This window comes from Ischnura elegans, chromosome 1 (genome assembly GCF_921293095.1).
Source record: "Ischnura elegans chromosome 1, ioIscEleg1.1, whole genome shotgun sequence".
Classification (NCBI taxonomy): Eukaryota; Metazoa; Arthropoda; class Insecta; order Odonata; family Coenagrionidae; genus Ischnura; species Ischnura elegans.
Genome location: NC_060246.1, coordinates 60,226,139 through 60,245,199, shown reverse-complemented (window position 1 = coordinate 60,245,199; position 19,061 = coordinate 60,226,139). Strand labels below are relative to the sequence as shown.

The 19,061-nt window shown below is 37.4% G+C and overlaps 1 protein-coding gene and 1 long non-coding RNA gene across 2 annotated transcripts; one reads left to right on the top strand and one right to left on the bottom strand.

Annotated features, from left to right (window-relative positions):
• Positions 1–654: 654 nt before the first annotated feature.
• Positions 655–8,674, bottom strand: LOC124161464 (protein canopy 4). Its single transcript, XM_046537789.1, has 5 exons — positions 8,281–8,674; positions 7,867–7,993; positions 6,388–6,522; positions 6,199–6,283; positions 655–1,500 (listed from the first exon to the last, which is right to left on the bottom strand). The coding sequence occupies exons 1-5, from the start codon at positions 8,378–8,380 to the stop codon at positions 1,279–1,281; spliced, it is 669 nt and encodes a 222-aa protein (XP_046393745.1). The 5' UTR covers positions 8,381–8,674; the 3' UTR covers positions 655–1,278.
• A 5,243-nt stretch (positions 8,675–13,917) lies between these two features.
• LOC124161458 lies at positions 13,918–18,368 on the top strand. The gene is made up of 3 exons (XR_006865366.1): positions 13,918–14,501; positions 14,587–14,713; positions 15,683–18,368. It is a non-coding gene; the product is annotated as an uncharacterized LOC124161458 (long non-coding RNA).
• Positions 18,369–19,061: the final 693 nt, after the last annotated feature.

The window sequence follows — 19,061 nt, the reverse complement described above, 5'->3', positions numbered from 1 at the left end:
CTTCTAATTATCTATTAAGCTGATTAATTTGAATATGACCCACTCTATTGAGTAAAAAAAAAGGTACTTCAGAGGAAAAATTTAAGTAATTATTTGAAATTTGATGTATCTAAAAAGAAGTGCAAGCAGTCCCCAACTAATGCCACATTCAAACATTAACTGTCAGTTGAAATATGAGAATAGATTCTACCCCACAAATTGGCTGTCTAAATCTAGACTAATTATATGATTCTTTCCAGCAATTAATGCCTCTCATTTGTAGGTGCTAAATATTACATTAAGAGCATGAGTATTTGGATGTGTTCCGTATGCAATTACACCTATGTAGTCACTATGGTTACTAGATTCATGCACTGGTTGATATTATCAGCCAATTTACAAGCTTCATTATTCATGCAAGATCTTGCACATCTTGGGCATTGCATTAACATGGAAAAAAGCATGTTTTTGTGTAGTCTGCATACATGTTGTTGAAGTAAGCTGATAGGAAGATTTTACATTTCCATCTCAGTTGGCAACACCACCAGATAAATGCATAGCAGGTACACATTGAATTTTCTTTCGGAGACAAAATACGTAAATCAGGACTTAATTGCCACAAATGAAGAAAATGAGCAAAACTTGCTGTAACTCAATGAGTCACAAAATAGAAGATTAGCACTAGGAAAACATAGTTTAATAGTATGGTATCAAATTACATTTTGATTTGAATTAGGAGAACACAAGTGTGGCTTAAAAAAAAGCAATACAAGGCCAAGCAACAATCACAGGAATGATCCTTCAATTTTAAAAATTTCACAATATGAGATCAGCATATAATCTCAAAATACTAAGATCATGTTACACATTTAAAAAATATCAAAGAATGAATTGGAATGTACAATAAATTGTTCTAATGCAAATTATGAAATCATGTCATCAATTGAACACAAGCAAGTGAAAGTTCAAGCAACAAGTAACCAGGCCTCAACATCCATACTCTATCACAGGCTAGTTCATAATAATAGCTTAAAGAGAGAAATTTAAGCTTATCAAACATGTATTCATATCATAGTATTAAAGCCAAAAAAAATGTAAACTTGAGGTATTATTAAATCATGCAAGTTCATATGAATAAGTTGATCCAAATCATAGCTTTAAACCATTTACAAGTATTAAAATATTTATCCCATAAACTGTCAAAATTACAACATATTGAAACAAAATGAATACAACTTTTCACAGAAAAATTATTCAAAATTTCACGTCAGAGAAAATTCACATGAAATGAAGTAACAATCAGAGGTCTTCTTTCAAGGATTGTTGATCACCTTTCCTATTATTTTTACTGTCACTCTTATTTTTCTCCTTTGTTGCTGGCAGTCTTTCATCGAGACACTTATCAGTATAATCCTTCAGTGCTCGATTGGTACAAAGATAGGTGGTGAGGGAAGATTCCCCTTGATGGTGAAAGTACCAGTCCTCAATATCACTCTCGTAGTCCTCAATAAGTTTTTCACACTGAATGAAAGAAAACATAAATATTCTGAGTGACCATTTCAATCTAAAAAATCTAAGACATACATACATAAAATGTAAGATTCCATGCCTCAGTCATCATAAAAATACTCTCTAAAAGGTCTCATACCCAAAATTGTTACTCGTCACAAGTCCACACTGTGGCACATGTGGTGAGGGTCATGCTTACTAAGCCACTGTCAGAGTGAAAAATCTTTACTTTGTCGCTGGTTTGCGAAAACGAATTTCAAAGCACTGCAGGAACAAGTGACTTTGTATGCAGTCACCCTCACGGGTGTAAAGTTAAATACACCTCCTCCCTTTCATTATATGAGGGCCATTTTTTTCAAGCTCAACAAAAACACAACACAAGCAATAGGTGGGTACTGTGCAGATAGGGCAACTGCAGGTCCTCCGCACTGCACGCTCAAGTCATTTCTGACCCTAAGTTGTAAGTTTAAGGTTAGTGGCATTCTCATTAGTTACACTGCATCTACTGATTCTTCCACCAAGGGTGCACTGGGGAGCAACAGCCAGAAAGCTCACTCAATAGCTTCTACATTGACATGTCTTAACCATCACTTCAGCATTGACTTCACATGTCAATAAAAGAGAATTTTTTATGGATTGTGGCTATTGATAAGACAGATTAAATACAGCAATCTTTAATCAAAGTAAAAATCGCCAGGCAAACTAAGAAAATTCAGGCGATCCTTCCAACAATCAAAAACGTTATGCTTCCGTGTTTTGGTTAAAAAATGTGTGTTGCTCGTGGATTTCATGCAGCTGGTGACACGTTAATGCAGCTGCCTACTGTGAAACATTACACCCATTCCCATTCGAAATAAAAAAGAGACATGCTGACTTCTGGAAGTGTTCTGATCCATGACAATGCCCGTCATCTCAGCTCTGATGCAGCCCAACTGCTCCTTGAGCATTTTCATTGGGACATTTTAGATCACCCACTATACAATGCCGACCTAGTGCCGTGTGATTTTCCTCTTCACGCTGTAATAAAGATGCGGCTAGGAGGAAAGCATTTTCAAACGGGGAATGAGCATCCGAACGAAGGCAACATTCAATGGAAGTAATTAGCAGCAACATCTACAGTGAAACCTCGATATAACGACACCCCACGGTGCACTAATAAACACTCGCTATAGCGAATTGTCGCTTTACCGGAGGTGGAGCAAATAATAGCCAATATACCTGTTGCGAACAGATATACAGGAACAGGAGTGGTGTGGCGACAGATAAACATCTATCCAATAAACGTAAGCATAAATCCAGACGAAAGGCGATGTTTTTTTGCATCACTAAATTTCCTTACTCAAATAACGACCAACTATTCAAACAATTTATAAGCGCCGCACTGAATAAAAATCATGCAAAGCATTGTTTCGTCATCATTATATTTATCGAAGGACAGTTTACCACATAAATTTGAGACTGAGCACTCCATTAACTTCATTTCTAACAGATCGCTAGCAATTACAGAGGTTAAGGAGTCTTCATGAAAGTCTTCCGGCGGTGAAACCCTCGCTATGGCGAGAGCCAACACCGAAAGGGTCTCGTAAAAACGAATTTTTTAACACGCTTATTATATGGTCAATTGACGGTGCATCGGCTATCTCTCGTAATAGCGGGGGTGTCACTATAGCCCGTACTCGCTTTAACGAGGTTCCACTGTAATTAAGAAGGCATAGTAAAGCTTGTCCACGGGCACAACCAATTCCTCAATCGCCAAGGCGATTATATCGAAAGGACACCACAAGTGTGCCCAATATTTAGCTATGAAATGATTTTTAATCAATCATTTCGTCTTCTGTTCATTGCCCATCAGAGCTTGAAAAAAAGGGCCTCGCATCTAAAAATCCTATTCTCTTCTTTCTCCTCCTTCGTTACTTACACTTTAATAAGCTACACTCCATACCAGACTCTTCACTAGCCATTCATTAAGCTCCTACATAACAATGCTCCCATCACCTCCTTTCTGTTTACGAATGCCTCCTTTGCTAACGCAATTCTCTTCCTCATGTCCTCTGCTGCTGAATTCCTACTCCTCTAATGTCCTGCTCAAATAGTTGAATTGCTCTACCTGCTCAAGTTTTTCCCCACCTTCTTTTACCTTGAGTCTCACATTCATAGCTCATGATGCTTCATAAAATCACATAACCTTGGTCCTCTTGTCATTAATCCTCATGCCATGCTCCTTGCAACCCTTCTCTAAGGCATCCACTAAAGCCTGCAACCCTCTCGCTGACTGGTTAGTCAATACCTGCTCATCTGCAAACCTCACTGTTTAAACATGATTACCCCCATGACTTACCCTCTTTTTTATTCCTTTGACATTTGGAATCTCCCTGGAATTTCCCTAATTATATCCTCGAGCTGATCATACACTTCATCTACTTATTCATCCCTACAATTGCTAGTGAGCATGTATGTATTACTCTGATATCATTAGTACCACTTCTGCCGCATGCAACATTAGACTAAAGTACTATAATCTCCGCATTCCACAGCTTCCTTCTTTTTTGGTAGAGGAATTAGAACAGCTTTCATGAAATCCACAGGCCAACATCCCTCCTTTTAGACCTTGCATAGTTCGAAAAACCTTCTCTTACCATTCCTCCCAATTTTCTTCAGGTGCTCACATAGGATATTATCCATGTCCACTGCTTTCTAAGCCTTCATACCATGAATGGCTTTTCCATTTCCGTGTCCAAGATCCCCGGCCCAAGGTTATCCTCCTCTGCTCTCCTACTTTAAATCAATTTCCGGCCTGTTCCTAATGCCATAGAGATCCTCTGCATGTTCCTTCCATCTACTCTGAACCTCATCTCGCTCGGTCAGCATCCATCCATCTTTAGCCTTAATTTTCCACATGGCTTGCCCTCTTTTGCTGCCTGATAATGACTTGCCCTTTTTTTTATTCCCTTAATATTTTTCTTGCTTGGAATTTCCCTAATTATATCCTCACGCTGTTAATATACTTCATCTACTTATTCATCCCTACAATTGCTAGTGAGTATGTAAACTTGAACCACCACAAGGCTGGAGTGTCTCACCTCAATTTCTATCACCTGAATCCTATTGGTCACCAGTTCTATGCCTACCTTTCTCTGGCCCTTTATTCCAATTCAACACATAAGCTACCCATCATTGGCCTACCTCCCCACCACTATACATAACCTTATACCCATCACTCCAGTATTCCCTACCATCCTTCCCTCACTTCGCATAATCCTAAGATATCTGTCCTCCCTTTCTTCATTTACCTTTCAATATTTTCGAGCTTGCTTGCCCTAATACTTGTCCCCACATTCCATGTCCCTACAGTCATGGCTGCCTTCTTCTTTTAAATCTTCTTTCTTGGATTCTGCCGATGATTATGATAAATAAGGGAGGGTATTCTCATGATAAGAATCTCGAGGACCTTGCCAGCCCCCAAAGGCCAAGTAATGTGATTCCATCCAAGGCTCGTATGGTTCAGGACTCCAAAGCTCCATGTTTTCAGGGATGAGATAATTGGTGGGTTTCCCACTTCCATTCTAACAGTGTTTTTTATGTGACACCATCACGTGGACTACCTTTCATCTGGCTCCTGCCCTTTAACCTATTTGGCATGGGTGGCTCTACCGAGAGTAACTGAGAATTAATGCCACCTGTGCAGCAGTAGGGGTCTCAGGAACGTGCAAGCTTTTCCATATTCCCAGGTCTCATAGCAAAACAGGCTCTTAATATTAACGCTCTCTTCATCAAATCATTACCTTTACAAAAACAATCTTCATAATCATCAGGATTTGCATTTTACCTATGATTTCTCAATCGCTACTACCTAACCACATAACTTGACATCAGTTTTCATAGGTTAAAGATATTTTCCAAATATGTAATTTGAAAATGAATGAAATGAAAGATTTAAAAAAAATTTGAACAACTAAATCCAATAATCAACTAAATTAATTGTGGAACCTTAATAAAAGTCAATACCAGATGTTTATGGATGCTGACAATGACTTTGAGCAGAGCAATAAAAGCTAGGCTATTAAGTATACGTAATTTTCAGTTGTTTTCTATGTTGTATTATTTACTGCATTATTATGTTTTTATTGGCATACATTTTGTTATTTGATGGTGGCTCAATTCTGGTCCTATGACCTTGGAGAGCACCTAAAGCTCCTTCTCTTGTTTTTTTTGTATTCAGATGTAAAAACATCAACAAAACAAAATGTAGGAGTGAATAAATTATTATTATAAAATTATTATTTATTTGTTTATCACTGATGTTTTGTCCACATTGGTTGGTGACCAAACACTTATGTATTTATGTGCTATCAGCAACAATATTCGTAAACCAATTCCAAATAATTCCAATACCTCCTTAAGTGATGTTCTTTAAATGAAGTGTCAAACAATCTGAAATGAAGTCTTATTATTCAGTTATGCTGTAGCCAGTGTCTTCCAGTGGGAATATAATTTCACGTTAAGAAACTAACAAAATTGTCTCATAAAAGTAAATTTTCATACTACATAAATGTGAGACATTCATATGCTGTCTGGCAACTCACAATTCAATCCCAGTCCCATACCAGCGAAGAACTTAATGGAAAGAGCTGGAGGTGATGCAACTTAAACAATGGCCAATACTGCAAGCTAAAAACTAATTAATGTAATGATCCTAATAAATGAACTAACCTGAGACTTCATGTTTGTGATCTCCACAGATGGCTTGTCCCATAGCTCCAACGGGATACCTAACTCCACTTTCACACCCTTATCCCTAAAATATGAAGAAAGAGGTGATATCCCATGACAATGCAACTTCCAATCAATTAATATTTTCACTTTCAGTGAAATGGACCCATGCTCTTTTCAAACACTCACACTAAACCATGTAGTGTCTTAAAGGTTTGGCTCATTCCTTTGGCAAATCTTGTACTGTCCCCTCTCTCCTTATGGATATTATACTCCAGTATCCTTTCACACACTCCATCAAGGGATTCCACAAGTCTCAATTCCCTGCAGAAACAAGTCAAATTATGAAGTCAGAAATACCATTCATGGAAAACTAAGCTCATGAAAATTTTATAACATGCATTAAATAGCATTTATTCATTTTTTATGGGATAATTCCATACAATATTCATGTCAAAATCTTATTCCATTTTATGAGGTTACACAGCCTAACAGTCAGGTATCAAGGTTGTATAGCTGGGTCTGAGATCCTGAGGTAACCCTGTTTCAAAGACTTCCAGGGGCCAGATTCGGTTTCCAAAGCCACCTCGGTTGAATTAATATCCAATAAATCCCCAATTTTTTTTCAGCCATGGAAACCCTTAGCTACTATACAGCTCCTAGTTACCATAAATTTTCTCGAAATTATGTTTATTTCCACAGAGTGGTGTATTTATTTTCAAAAATACTATTTTAGACCATCTTGGTAAGCTCTCAATTTCATGATGAAACTTTTACCACAATAACAGCTAAATTTCTGTCCACCTTATTCCCGGAATATCCAAAAACTGAAGTTTAATACTTTTAAGGCCTGGTTACACGGTACATTGACACGTACAAGTTAATGTACGTTTGCGTGAATGATTTTAGTGGTCCGGAACGGAACATGTACGAATGCATGAACCAAATTAGAACAGGTTCTATTTTCCGTTCATGCATTCGCACAAGTTGGGTGGTTACACGGTACATTTTCGTGTTCATTCACACGTTCATACATTAAGACATTAACCCGTACATGTTAATGTATCGTGTAACCAGGCCTTTAGAAGAGGAAGATATAATTATGCCTCCAAAGTAGTATATATTGGGATGTTGGCCTTCGGAAAAAAGTTAATGAACATTAACAAAGATTTATGATAAAATTAGTACAAAAAATACCAAAGGTACAATAAGATCTCATCCAAGATCTGACCCAAACACGGATGGCCACTTCCATTTTCTTGTGACACAGAAATATGGCTTTCTCTTAATAGTACAGAGAATGCATTCCAGGATATATGAATACAGAATAATCTTGAAAGCGCTTGAAAGTAATCATAAGAAGGTAGAAAAATTTGATTATTTGAACCAATTAAAGAAATAAATGGAAAGGTAATGCGGCAATACTTCTAAAAGAGCTTTCAATTGTAGGATATTTAAAATTGGTGACACGGGCAATGAAGGAAATACAGTACAACTGATGTATACTTCTAAACGTACGACGGGAAAGTAAAGTGTTTTTAATTGAGCTCATCAAATACCTACCACAAATACTTAAAAATGATTAGAGATTACATACGACGCATAAACAAAAATATAAAGAGGATAACTTCATAAAATCAAAATACCCCATTCCATTTATGTACTTACGATTTCTCATACTTCGTCCTCTTCTTATTCTTATCTGAATCTAAAGAATATCCTATTTCGAGGACTTCGTGTGATTTGCCGGTTTCTTGCAGTCGGGATTCAAGCTCTATGGCCACCACTTTGCACACTGAAAAAAGTCCATTTTTCTTCAATACAAGAAAAGCCCCATGTGCAATTATTCTAAAAAACCTATTTACAACCAGTAGGAACAGGACGGGTATGGCACGGTAGAATGGAAAAACGATGGATGCAGTGAGACTTCCACAAAATAAAACAGAAAAAAATCTTTCCCAGATCACCAGAGGATTCTTAATACCCAAATTCCAAAAGCTAAGTCTCACTTAAATACCATTGAATTACATTCTAGTCCCGCAAAAGTGATTTTCCATATAACATTTTTGACAAAACCATTACCTTCACACTTATCGGCATATTTAACGCCTTCCTCCTCTTCTGGACCACATTTACACAGATGAATAGTTAAGCACACAATAATCAGAAAGAACGCCTTCATTTTAGCCACTCTTTTCCTCGCGAATACTGCAAAATGCTTTTCTCATAATTTGATAAGACGGATATTAGGAACAGGAAATACCCTTATCTGGTACATTTTCCTCAAAAATTGACCATGCCCATTAATTCCCTACGCCAATGATTATCTATGTAGGTAAAACTTCAGAAATATTGAATTTCAAGGAATATGATAAAAAATAAATAGCTACAAAATTCTACTCAAATATTTAAATTTCAAACACTAATCTCCGAATGAAAAGTACCTGCGGCTCACGGTGTGTTTTGATCGCAATCTACGTCATATACATCGTCGCCCCAAGTTGGGGGAAGGCAGCATCATCGCACGTAATGCAATGTGCCGCCGCAAGAGGCGCCCTTTTGAGAAATTATTTGCGCGAGACTTACAAAGGACGCAGAACAGGGAAATTGCATACTTTTTATAAACAGTATGCTGATATACTACAGTAAACACTTAGTACCGCAATATACTTTTTTCCGCTTAAAATTCAGTTTATACCCTAGAAAATGACTCCCAAAAGTCGCCCGAGTTTCGCGGGCTAAAAAATACCGCCCCCACTAATCTTTGGCTGTGACGTCATAGTTCAGTACGAGTCCAGATCCAAGCCCACTAACTGCAGGTTTGGAAGAGCCACGTTGCGTTTAAAGGAGAACATGGGTGAAATAAGGAAAAATTACAAGTGGTGCATTGTTCCTCTGTGCAATAACACCCCAGAAAAAATTTTCGCCTGCATTCCCACGGAGGAAATTAGAAGAAACGCCTCGATGCATGCCGTCTGTCGGGATGAGCGTTACGGAAAAATAAGAGTATAATAAACGTAATGATAAACCCGTGTGCTATGTGAGCGAAGATAACTTTAATATAAATAATATTTCCATATTTCATTGACCGAATAACTTGAAACTGAGATTTTTCGATATTCGGCCGCCGTAGAATAAAAACTCAACTTCCGAACAAAAATCGAGATAGGCGTTTCTCGATGGTTACGATCGTTACGATGGACTCAAATTATTAAGGCACTTGTTCAATTTCAGTTACGGAAGGACATAGAAAATTCCATGATGTTTAAAATCAAGGGAGGAAACATGAAAATATAGAGCAACGTTGATCCTCATGCATTCGAGTGCCAGCCAAGAAGACAGCGTTTTCTTCTACTCTCGGCGTCAAAATGATGTGCCGCTGTACTTTGCAAATTTATATCCTGGCTTCACTGCATGGTATAATAATGAACTATTCGTCATTCTAAAGGAAATTTTATCCTAAATTCTGATTTATTTTATTACAAAAAATTTCAAAAATGTAGACGCCGCCAGTGCAATAAATGACTCCGCGCACCGAAAAAATAGCCGTTTTGTCAACTTCATGAACTTTGCAACCCAACCTAGGGAAAACTACTACGTCTACAGCATTCATCTTCCACATTAATTTACACTCATCAGTGCGGATTAATAAAATGTCTTTTGGGTATTTTTTGAACTTATATTTTGTTATAAATTAATGAAAATATTTAAACATTATCTTGTCCCATATAGTTTATCCCGAAAGATAAAGGAAGTTGTAGATGGAAAAAGAATGGAATCCAGAGGTGGTCACAAAAAATGAATCGCAGCATTCTTTGATTTTATTCTACGCCGTTGCTTGCTTTTCTGAAAAAGTTGGGTCACAAGAGGAATGTTCCGCGGCCCTTGATTTGGAAACTGTGGAGATAGAGGAAGACGTGTGGATCAGCAATTTAGTTGGTTGTCAGGATAAACCAAGGATCCATTTATAGGCTGTCAGGCCATCGTATAAAGATAGGATCCTGATGTGCACCACAGGGGAAATGGGGTGTTTGAGGGAAAGTCAAACCTAAAGTTGCCCGAAGAATGTGCAGTTCTATGTTGTTCTTTCCCCAGTTAAAACCAAATAGAAATTGGATTGGGATGATATTTTCACCACGGGTTCCAGTGATAGTGAGAGTGCAGGTGATCACGGTCATCGTCGAAGGTCATCCCTCTAGGATTTCCGATACGGAATTTTTAAGTGACAACCGATCGCAATGACGATGAGCTCGCCTTTACAGTATGTTTCAGATATATCGTGAGAAAAGCTCCCAAAATGTACTGACTCTACTACAAAAAGACTCTGTTTGGAAAATATTCACATTTTAATGCTACTTTAGGAAAGCTTTCATTACAAAAGTAACTTCTTAACACCTGAAGACGTTGTGTTTATTATATTGATCGAAGTGCGATTGACCGATTCTTTCTGCAGAATAGGAAGTGGCTTCAGGGTTTTTGAGTCACAAGATGGTAGATTGTGTTGGAAGTTCGTCTATATTATCGCTACTAAATTGAAACATTGATAGTCTGGCTTCCTCAGAGCTTCCTGTCGCCCTCCAGGCAAGGTATTTTTAAGTTGAAAGTATCATCGACAGCTTCGAGGTGGAAATAAGTTCACCATAAGACTCTACCGGACTGCCAAAAGAATACACATTTCACATGAGTATACGCTTTCGCCAATATTATACGCAAGTCTCACTTTTTTATGAACTATAAAACATTACAGATGCATATCAGCTACCTTTCCATTTCTCGGCATCGACTTTCCGAGCCGACGAAGTCTACAGTTTCACTAAAATACCCTGTTATCATGATGGATTCAGTAACAGGAAGCTTGCTAGGATCAGCCTAAGAATAACCATATGCCTTCATCTTTACGCAATCTATCGCTTTCAATGGAGGAGAAATAGATCAAATAATAGCCCTGAAGTCACAATGAACAACTCCGATACGTCTGAACTTCAATAAATGAATCATAACCACGCCGTCGCATGTATTCAAGTATGCAACCTATACTGTGGCCGTGCCGCCGTGCCTCGTACTGAACTATGACGTCACTTTTCTACCAGCCAATCATCGGGCGTTTTCGCTTCTCACTTGCATTTGAAAATTCTCGTGATCATTGATGCATTAAATATCGCAAACCACGTCATAAAATAATAAAAAAACTTTCACCGAGGTATGCAAACATATATTTTTCAATAATTTTGGGGCTATTGATAATATCTGAAATATATGCAAGTTCCCTACTGAGGAAATATTTTTCCTGAGCATAGGAATCTATTCTTTCTACAACATCACGAAATATGAGAATCAAGGATATTGATTTTGGCTGAATCTAGCCAAAATTTGTGAATCTGCGATGGATCTTGGGCCTGATAAAATATTATGTATTTACCGATGAAAATGTTTATTTCATTCGGGAAAATGGATCAGGGATACAGAATCTGTTATTCATGCGACTTGTTAGTATCAAAAAAATATGGGAGTGCCATTTCAACCGTCATGGTCATTTTGTGTGACTCTTTAAAAAAAATGTTGAGAGAGCAGTTGTAGAAAATGCTACCTAAGCTATTCCTCATTGAAGTTTAAGGGACGAGATTGTGTTTTCGGCAATATTTTGCTATAAGGGAGATTCCCATGAATTCCCATTGCTTACCCTCGAGGCACCTGTGAAAGTATAGTGATACCCCCACTCCTTGTTGGCAGGGGCGCAGCCACTTAGGGAGGTCAGGGGGCACTATCCCATCTCCCTAAGTACCTACGGAGAACTTAGGAAGCTAGCCCCTCCAAAAAAGGAGGCTATGGTTCACTTTTCAATGAACACGTATGCATTTACAAAAATATCTGCCCCTTCCTCCTTAGCGGTTCCACTCAGATTTCTAACGTCGCGTAAACTTTTATGTAGTGGCGATGAAACCATCCCCCCTTTGCAATCTTAATGCGATTTTTCCTGATTTCCCCCCCACCCCCAGAATCCGAAGCGTTGTGGCGCACCTGCCTCCTTCTCTATTCTATGCAAAGCTTCTTCGTGTGCAGAGACGGATGGGCGAAGATTTTGCTCTCTCCATGTCTCCCCTTTTTCGTCATCGCTTTTGTAGCAAGGAAGAACGGTACGTACATGGAATGCATAATTTTAGATCAGGGAGTGCGATTCACATATGGAGCAATAATATTCGCCTCTCCGGCACCTATCTTAGTTCGGGAAACACATCACAATAAAAGGTAGGACGGTGTAAAACATGGGCGCACCCAACGAGAGGCAGGGGGGAGGCAGCTGCCCTCCCCCTGGAGGCAAAAATCGCAAAACTCTTTAAGCTAAATCAGTACTGAATTGAAACGAAAGTATTCAAAAAATTTTCTCTAAACCCACGAAAAATGAAATATATTAGTATAGGATATGCAACTAAAATAAAACTATTTTTTCAAGGAATTAATCTCATAAATCCCATGACTTTCCCCCTGCCCCCTAGACCATGGCTTTCCCCCTGCCCCCTAGACCATGGCTTGCTCCTCCCCCCCTAGTTATGATCCTGGGTACACCCTTGGTGTAAAATTTTGGACTGAACTATCAATTCTTTTTTTACGGATTCTTCTGCGTGAACTGTGGGATCAAACTCTGTGTAACCCCCCTACCCAAATTCTTACCCTGCTCTGTTCTGCGAAGTGCGTTAACAGCATATGCGTATTGCGGATGAGGCTGAAACTTTACAAGCAAAGCTTAGAACGTCTTAGAATGGCTCACGCCTTATCATGGTGAAAACTGCAAATGTTGAAAAATCATGCGAGTGAAAATATTCGAAAGCTGAAAGAAGCATCCGAGGAAGGAAATGCCAGGGACCAATTCCTTCTAGAACAAATAAAAATGTTTTCATCCACGAAAACCAAGAGGCACGATAATATCCTGCATAATGTGATCTGTTAGAAACCCGAAGGCGCTTACACGAAGTGGTACGAAAACTGGACTTGCTCCCACTACCTTGCAAAAGTACCCTAAAAATCTATGTACGCCGATGCAGCGATTCAACGGTCGTGATCGCTCTTCTTTGTCCAAGTCTCGAGGCACAGTCGAAACTGCGTCATCCCATGAGACGTTATGCTGTCTGATCATTGACGAAAAGGCTATTTCGCCGAAGTTAATTTAGGATAGGGATTTGGATATGCTACTTGGATCGAATGACCTTGTATCCTCAAACCCAGGGTCAACTAACATCTCCAACGACTTTGTTTGTTTTCAATTTTTTAACAATTACTGACATTTATTTCGTCAAGATTTCAGGAGGAATTTGCTTTTAAGCAATGTTAAAATCAGAATTTCTTTTTTTTATGTAAAAAAAGATTTTGAGGCCACTCTGGACATCTCGCTAAAAAAGCAACTGAGAGGGCTTAGGCATTTAGGGAAAAACCATTGTGTAGGAAACACTTGAAATTTTCCTAAAGAAATAGCACAATAAGTAACAACCAAATAAATATGTCAATCTTCAAGGCCATAAAAAAGGGAAATTAATTTAGAGTAATTAGTGCCTGATCCAAGTGGTCTCGATTTATTACCATTCAGATTTTGTTCCCAAAGCAGCGCCTCTATTGGCCAAATCGGAACTCCAGACTTTAATATTATGCCCGTTTGTGCCTCACGTAATTTGATTGGACCCGATTCCGTATCTTTGCACTTCCGCGCTTCCGCTCTAAACAAAAGAGTGCGAAAGTCCGTAGCAATCCGTGTGATCAATGGCCACGGAAACAAAACATACATCTCTATCATTCAAGTTTATACATGTTTCGTTGTAACAAGATATGAATTTAACGGTCAAAGTTACTTAGTATACCGCTATAATTAAGGAATGTACCAGTATAGGAGGCATAATCTCGTGAGGTGCCATGGAAATAGTCTCAAGTGGAAATCGGTTTCGTGATTATGTCGTATGCTAGGTCGATTACATGAATTAGCCACTGTAGGTGTGAGATGTGCCTTTGATTATGACTGATAAACAGTGATTTAGAAGTACCGTCATTAGAAATAATTCTCTGTGACCATTGCAGTCATGATTGACGATGTGAACATGAGCGAAAACAGCAATTTTTCGCTCTTCTTATGCCAGAGATTTTGATTACAAAAGGCGAGCAGTTTTAAGCGTTTGAAAATGCTTCTCCGTAGACCTAGTGCAGTTTCCATTGCTATCGTAGTCTTCAGTCTCTCATTGTGCATATTATTCATCAAACACCTCAAAGGTGTTTATGAAGACAATCAGAAGTTTAAGCGTCTCATAGAATACAAGAAATATGTTAGTATTTGTTATGGCATTAAGCAGAAAGTGATGTCTTTAACTCTTCTCAAATACTCTGGTATTATTTCAATTTTAATTTCAGATGAACGAAGTTCTAGAGTACATGGGCAGCGTCGAGAATATAGCCAATAAATCTTCTGAATATTACCACACACTCAGCAGACATTTGCCCCCATTATCTAAAGGAAACTAAGAGGAATTATGTAGAGGTAAAATTTTTCTTATATACTTGTATTGTCTGTATGTTTTTTTTTCTTCTTACGGTGCGGAGAAGAACCTTCACTAGTTTTATCCATGGATAATGCACCATTGAAACTGTAAGCATCACTCGAAGTTAGCATAATTACTTTTTCAAAGAAAATTAACCTTTTAAATGAATTAGGCAAGTACTCACTTCAAAAGGAAAGTGGACTTTGAACGTAAAGATTTGCTGTGTAGGGCCCATGAGTTTGCTGTCTATGTTTGCCATAATCGCTAACTTTTACCTTTACTCTGGGAATAAAAAACACTATAATATATGTGGCGCCACCATTGAATCTTCTTTTAAGAGACCATAAATTGTATACAATAGTGGATAAGGGGAAGGGATATCATGTTTTTATATGGTCAGTTAGGGCATTGAATATTTGCCTAATTTAATGTCACTGTTATATTCATTAATCGACAAAAGTATGGTGCCCATTTAAAAGAGTATATGTGAGAAAGTTATCTTGCACTTTTTTTCACCCCAAAATTCTGCTTACTGTAATTTGTATGTTTTCAAAACATCAAACTGCCTATTTCTTAACCTTCAATTGCACTGAAAATTCAAGATAAATATGATAATTGCCGGCCTCAGTGGCAGCAGGGTTAAGTCCTCGCCTGCCAAACAATTGTTAAAGAGGTCGCAGGTTCGAGTCCCGCCTGGGTAGGTTTCCCTTATCCAGGGCATGGCTTTTCGTGTATGTGCAATTATTAAATTTGTTGAATACCCCGATATAAAATGGCCAATATGAGCTGTATTAGGTGGTTTGGGAAGAAAATCAAAAAATTATTTCAAATTTATTACTTATTGGGGGGTGGAGGGATTAGGGTGAATCTAAACAGTTGGTGTGATGTCGAGGAAATGGAACATTTCCCTAATATGCTTTTTCTATTATTGCTGACTACTTATGGTTATCACATATTTCCTCCAATAGGGTTCTGTGATGAATCGGCAGCTGGTAAAGGAACTTAATCAGGATATTTTTGGACTGAATTTTAGCATTGGAGTTGGATTGTTCTTATACAGATTTAAATTGTTATAACTCAATGTACCAGTGTGTACTTATATACCTTAAGTCAGAAAGTAGCAAGTTGCAGCATCCAAGCAATAAGAATTATGGTATTTTTTTTAGACTTTTCATTTAAAACATTACATTTATACACCTACTGCTTTTATCGATGGGACTTCCTCAATTCAATTCAACCTTTTGAGTACTTTTCCAAGATTATTATGTAAATTTTATTTTATATCTATGTACTTATGGAAGTGTACCCCTTCTTATTGTAAAATAGTAGTGAAAAAGTTCAAAGAGAAGAAATATTATTGAAAATGCCATCAGTGGCGTAACTAGGTCTCGGTCTTCAGGGAAAGAGAGGATCTATCAGATTTAATAGCACACCACACTAGGGAATGATACTCAGAAGTTTGATTTATGACATGCATTTTAAGAGTTTTGGGGGTGGGGTGTTCTATCCCCCTCATACCTGCCCCATCGTTATCACTGTCATTGTTATCATATAGCGGTAAATATATTTTGAAATGGAATTATTCATAGTATTGAAATACTTCAAGCTACAGGTTTGAGAATAGGGCTTTACAATTGGGAATGATGCTCATTGCATGAATGTCCAATGGAATGTGCTTCTATAATTTGTGGGCATTATGAATTTACTTAAATAATTTCCATTTCAAATGAAATTCAGCTTCAGAGTAAATGTATTTTTTTAGTCAAAGTTTTGCTCAACGATATCATAATTTTATTTCAAGTACATGCCAGAGATAAAGTTATATTATAGATTTATTATTTCTTTGATAGCTTTTACATTACATCTACTTGTGATGTTAAGTTGAATCTCTTCTGTTGGTGGTCTATCATCATAGGTATGTTAGCCCTAGTTGTTAGTTATATTTTTCTCCTTTGTTATCCATGCTAAAAAGTTTGGAATATCTAAATTTTCAGTGGTGGTTGTACCTGGTAAAATATACTACTCATTGCAGGCAAAATGTACATACTTAAGAGTATGTATCATTTCATTCCAACCTGTGTTTATCAAGAAAGATTAGCCTGTACTATTGGGTAATAGATATTTTCTATGTCTTAAAGGATACCTATTCCATTCATCAGGCCTTATCTCAATTACTTTACGAAATCAATCAATTAGACAAGGTCCTTTAAGCTGGCTGCCTACTGGGAGCAACAATGTGGGGTTACTCTGCCAAGTAACATGAGCTTTAACCGATAGTTTTGTGTGGTAGATCCCAGGGAAATTAAAACACGGTAATCTTGTCCTTAGCAAGTGACTTTTAGTGGTCTGTTCCGTGTAGATATGGGTTGCTGCATATAGCATAACTTTTGCCTACAGCTGCCTCCGATGAGTTTGTTTTGCATTGTAAATTGTTACCTCCAGACCATCATACCTCTGCGAATTGTATGTTCTCTAAAGCTATATGTTACCAAGTATGAATTGAATTGATTGATTTCCCCCATATAGTTCCTCTTTTCTAAAGTTCTCTTTCCTGATATCTGGTAGCCCAGATAATATGCATCCTCTGTATACATTAAAATAAAAGCCACTAAATTAGGATCTAGCCAGATGTTAACTCCTAACTGTACACCGCAAGTCTCCCTTCTCTCAAGGTGTGGCCCTTGATGCTGAAACCTACTTGTTGAACACCAGATGATACTGAAGTTATGTGATATTCGTAGGCACACATTTTCACTTCCAGTGGAGGACCAGCCTAATTCTTTTGAGGTTGATAAGCATCATTTTTATTGCTCGTATCAGTTTTTGGTTTGTGACACATTCTTTTTTGTTTGAAAAATCATTTTGAACTAACACTTTTGAAATTATCACATTTTCCCATTCATCAATTGAAATAATGTACTTATCCCCAGAAATATTTAAAGCTGATACTTATCTTCTTACAAATGGAGAATCTCAGAAAATCCACGGAATTTCTCAGATTCTAGGAAAATAATATTCAATTAATGTATGCACTTGCTTATATGAAACGGAAAGAAATTCTGGCCTGGAGATATCTATGTGCTACCTGAATATGTTCTTGATCCAGTGATAGTTTTTTTATAATAAACCAGTTACTGTCATAAATACTCATCAGATTCAGGAAATTTTGCGAGATAATCTCAAAGTATTTCTCCAATGAAGTTTCATGATTGTTAGACACCTCATAAATCTATATTTTTGCATTTTTACACCTACATGGTTGTATGATATTGTATTTATGCATTTTTGTTGTATACATCGTTTATTATTACTTATATATGATAAAGTCGATGTAAATGTACCTGTGTTTGTCAACCAAGTCATTAATTTTTGTTAGCATAGCAACTATGCTTATAGATCTCGGTGATTTAACCAAGATGCTTGTTTAAGAGTAATATTTTTGAAACTTGTCTGTTTATGTTTTTAATCTTGTTTAGGCATATAGCCTTGGTTGATTCTTTTAAAATGTTGATTTTTTTATTTGTTGAAGTTGTACATAATCATAAAACCCATGAATTATAAGTATTGACCTTGCAATGTTAGATGGTGTTAGACTGAGGAAGATGACCTTGTTGTATTGACAACTGCTGGAAAAATAAATTCTTTTGATGCTAATAATGTTTTAATCCATCATTTATTACATACGTTTTTCAATCAGTGGCGGATACAGATGGGGGGTGCAGGGGGCACGTGCCCCTCCCTTGCGGTTGCGGGTCCACCCATATTGCCAAATGTTGCAGAACCACAATTGTGACTTTATTATATCATAATATGGCATTGTCTTTTATATGTGTATAATCACTTTAATTAAAATTTTCCTTTACTCTGCCTATGACTTGATTATTTTTTACTACGATAAAAGTAAAGCCAACTCGAGATATCTTTTGCACCCCCCCCCCCTTGAGTGTTTAAGCTTTTAGCTTAACTCCCTCAGTAAATTTCTAAATACATATACCCCTCAAGGGTAATTATGTAGGTGACATTGAGAGCTTAGGAACTTTGTATTTATCTTTGACCTTTCAGATGTTATATACCATTATTTTACTGAATCATGTCGATAACATTTTTTTCTGAAAAATGTGAAGAATTTTAATGTAAAGAAGAAAAATATAAGTAAATGAAGAAAACTGATCCCCCCTAGTCAATAATGAGTGGAGAGGCAAATTTTTATGATTACCCATGTGTTGTGATTGTTTTTGTTTGAATATGGCTGGTAATCTCCCAACTATCGTATTACTGTATTCATTTGTTTTTTGTTCTTCACCGGAAGTTGGTTCCTTTAATAAATCGCAGTTTCGCCATGTTATT

Excerpts from the sequence above, each read along its gene's own strand:
- LOC124161464 (XM_046537789.1), bottom strand. The coding sequence starts at position 8,380 with ATGAAGGCGTTCTTTCTGATTATTGTGTGCTTAACTATTCATCTGTGT. Across the intron at positions 7,994-8,280 it reads ATATGCCGATAAGTGTGAAG|TGTGCAAAGTGGTGGCCATA; the intron begins GTAATGGTTTTG and ends GACTTTTTTCAG. Across the intron at positions 1,501-6,198 it reads TCACAAACATGAAGTCTCAG|TGTGAAAAACTTATTGAGGA; the intron begins GTTAGTTCATTT and ends TCTTTCATTCAG.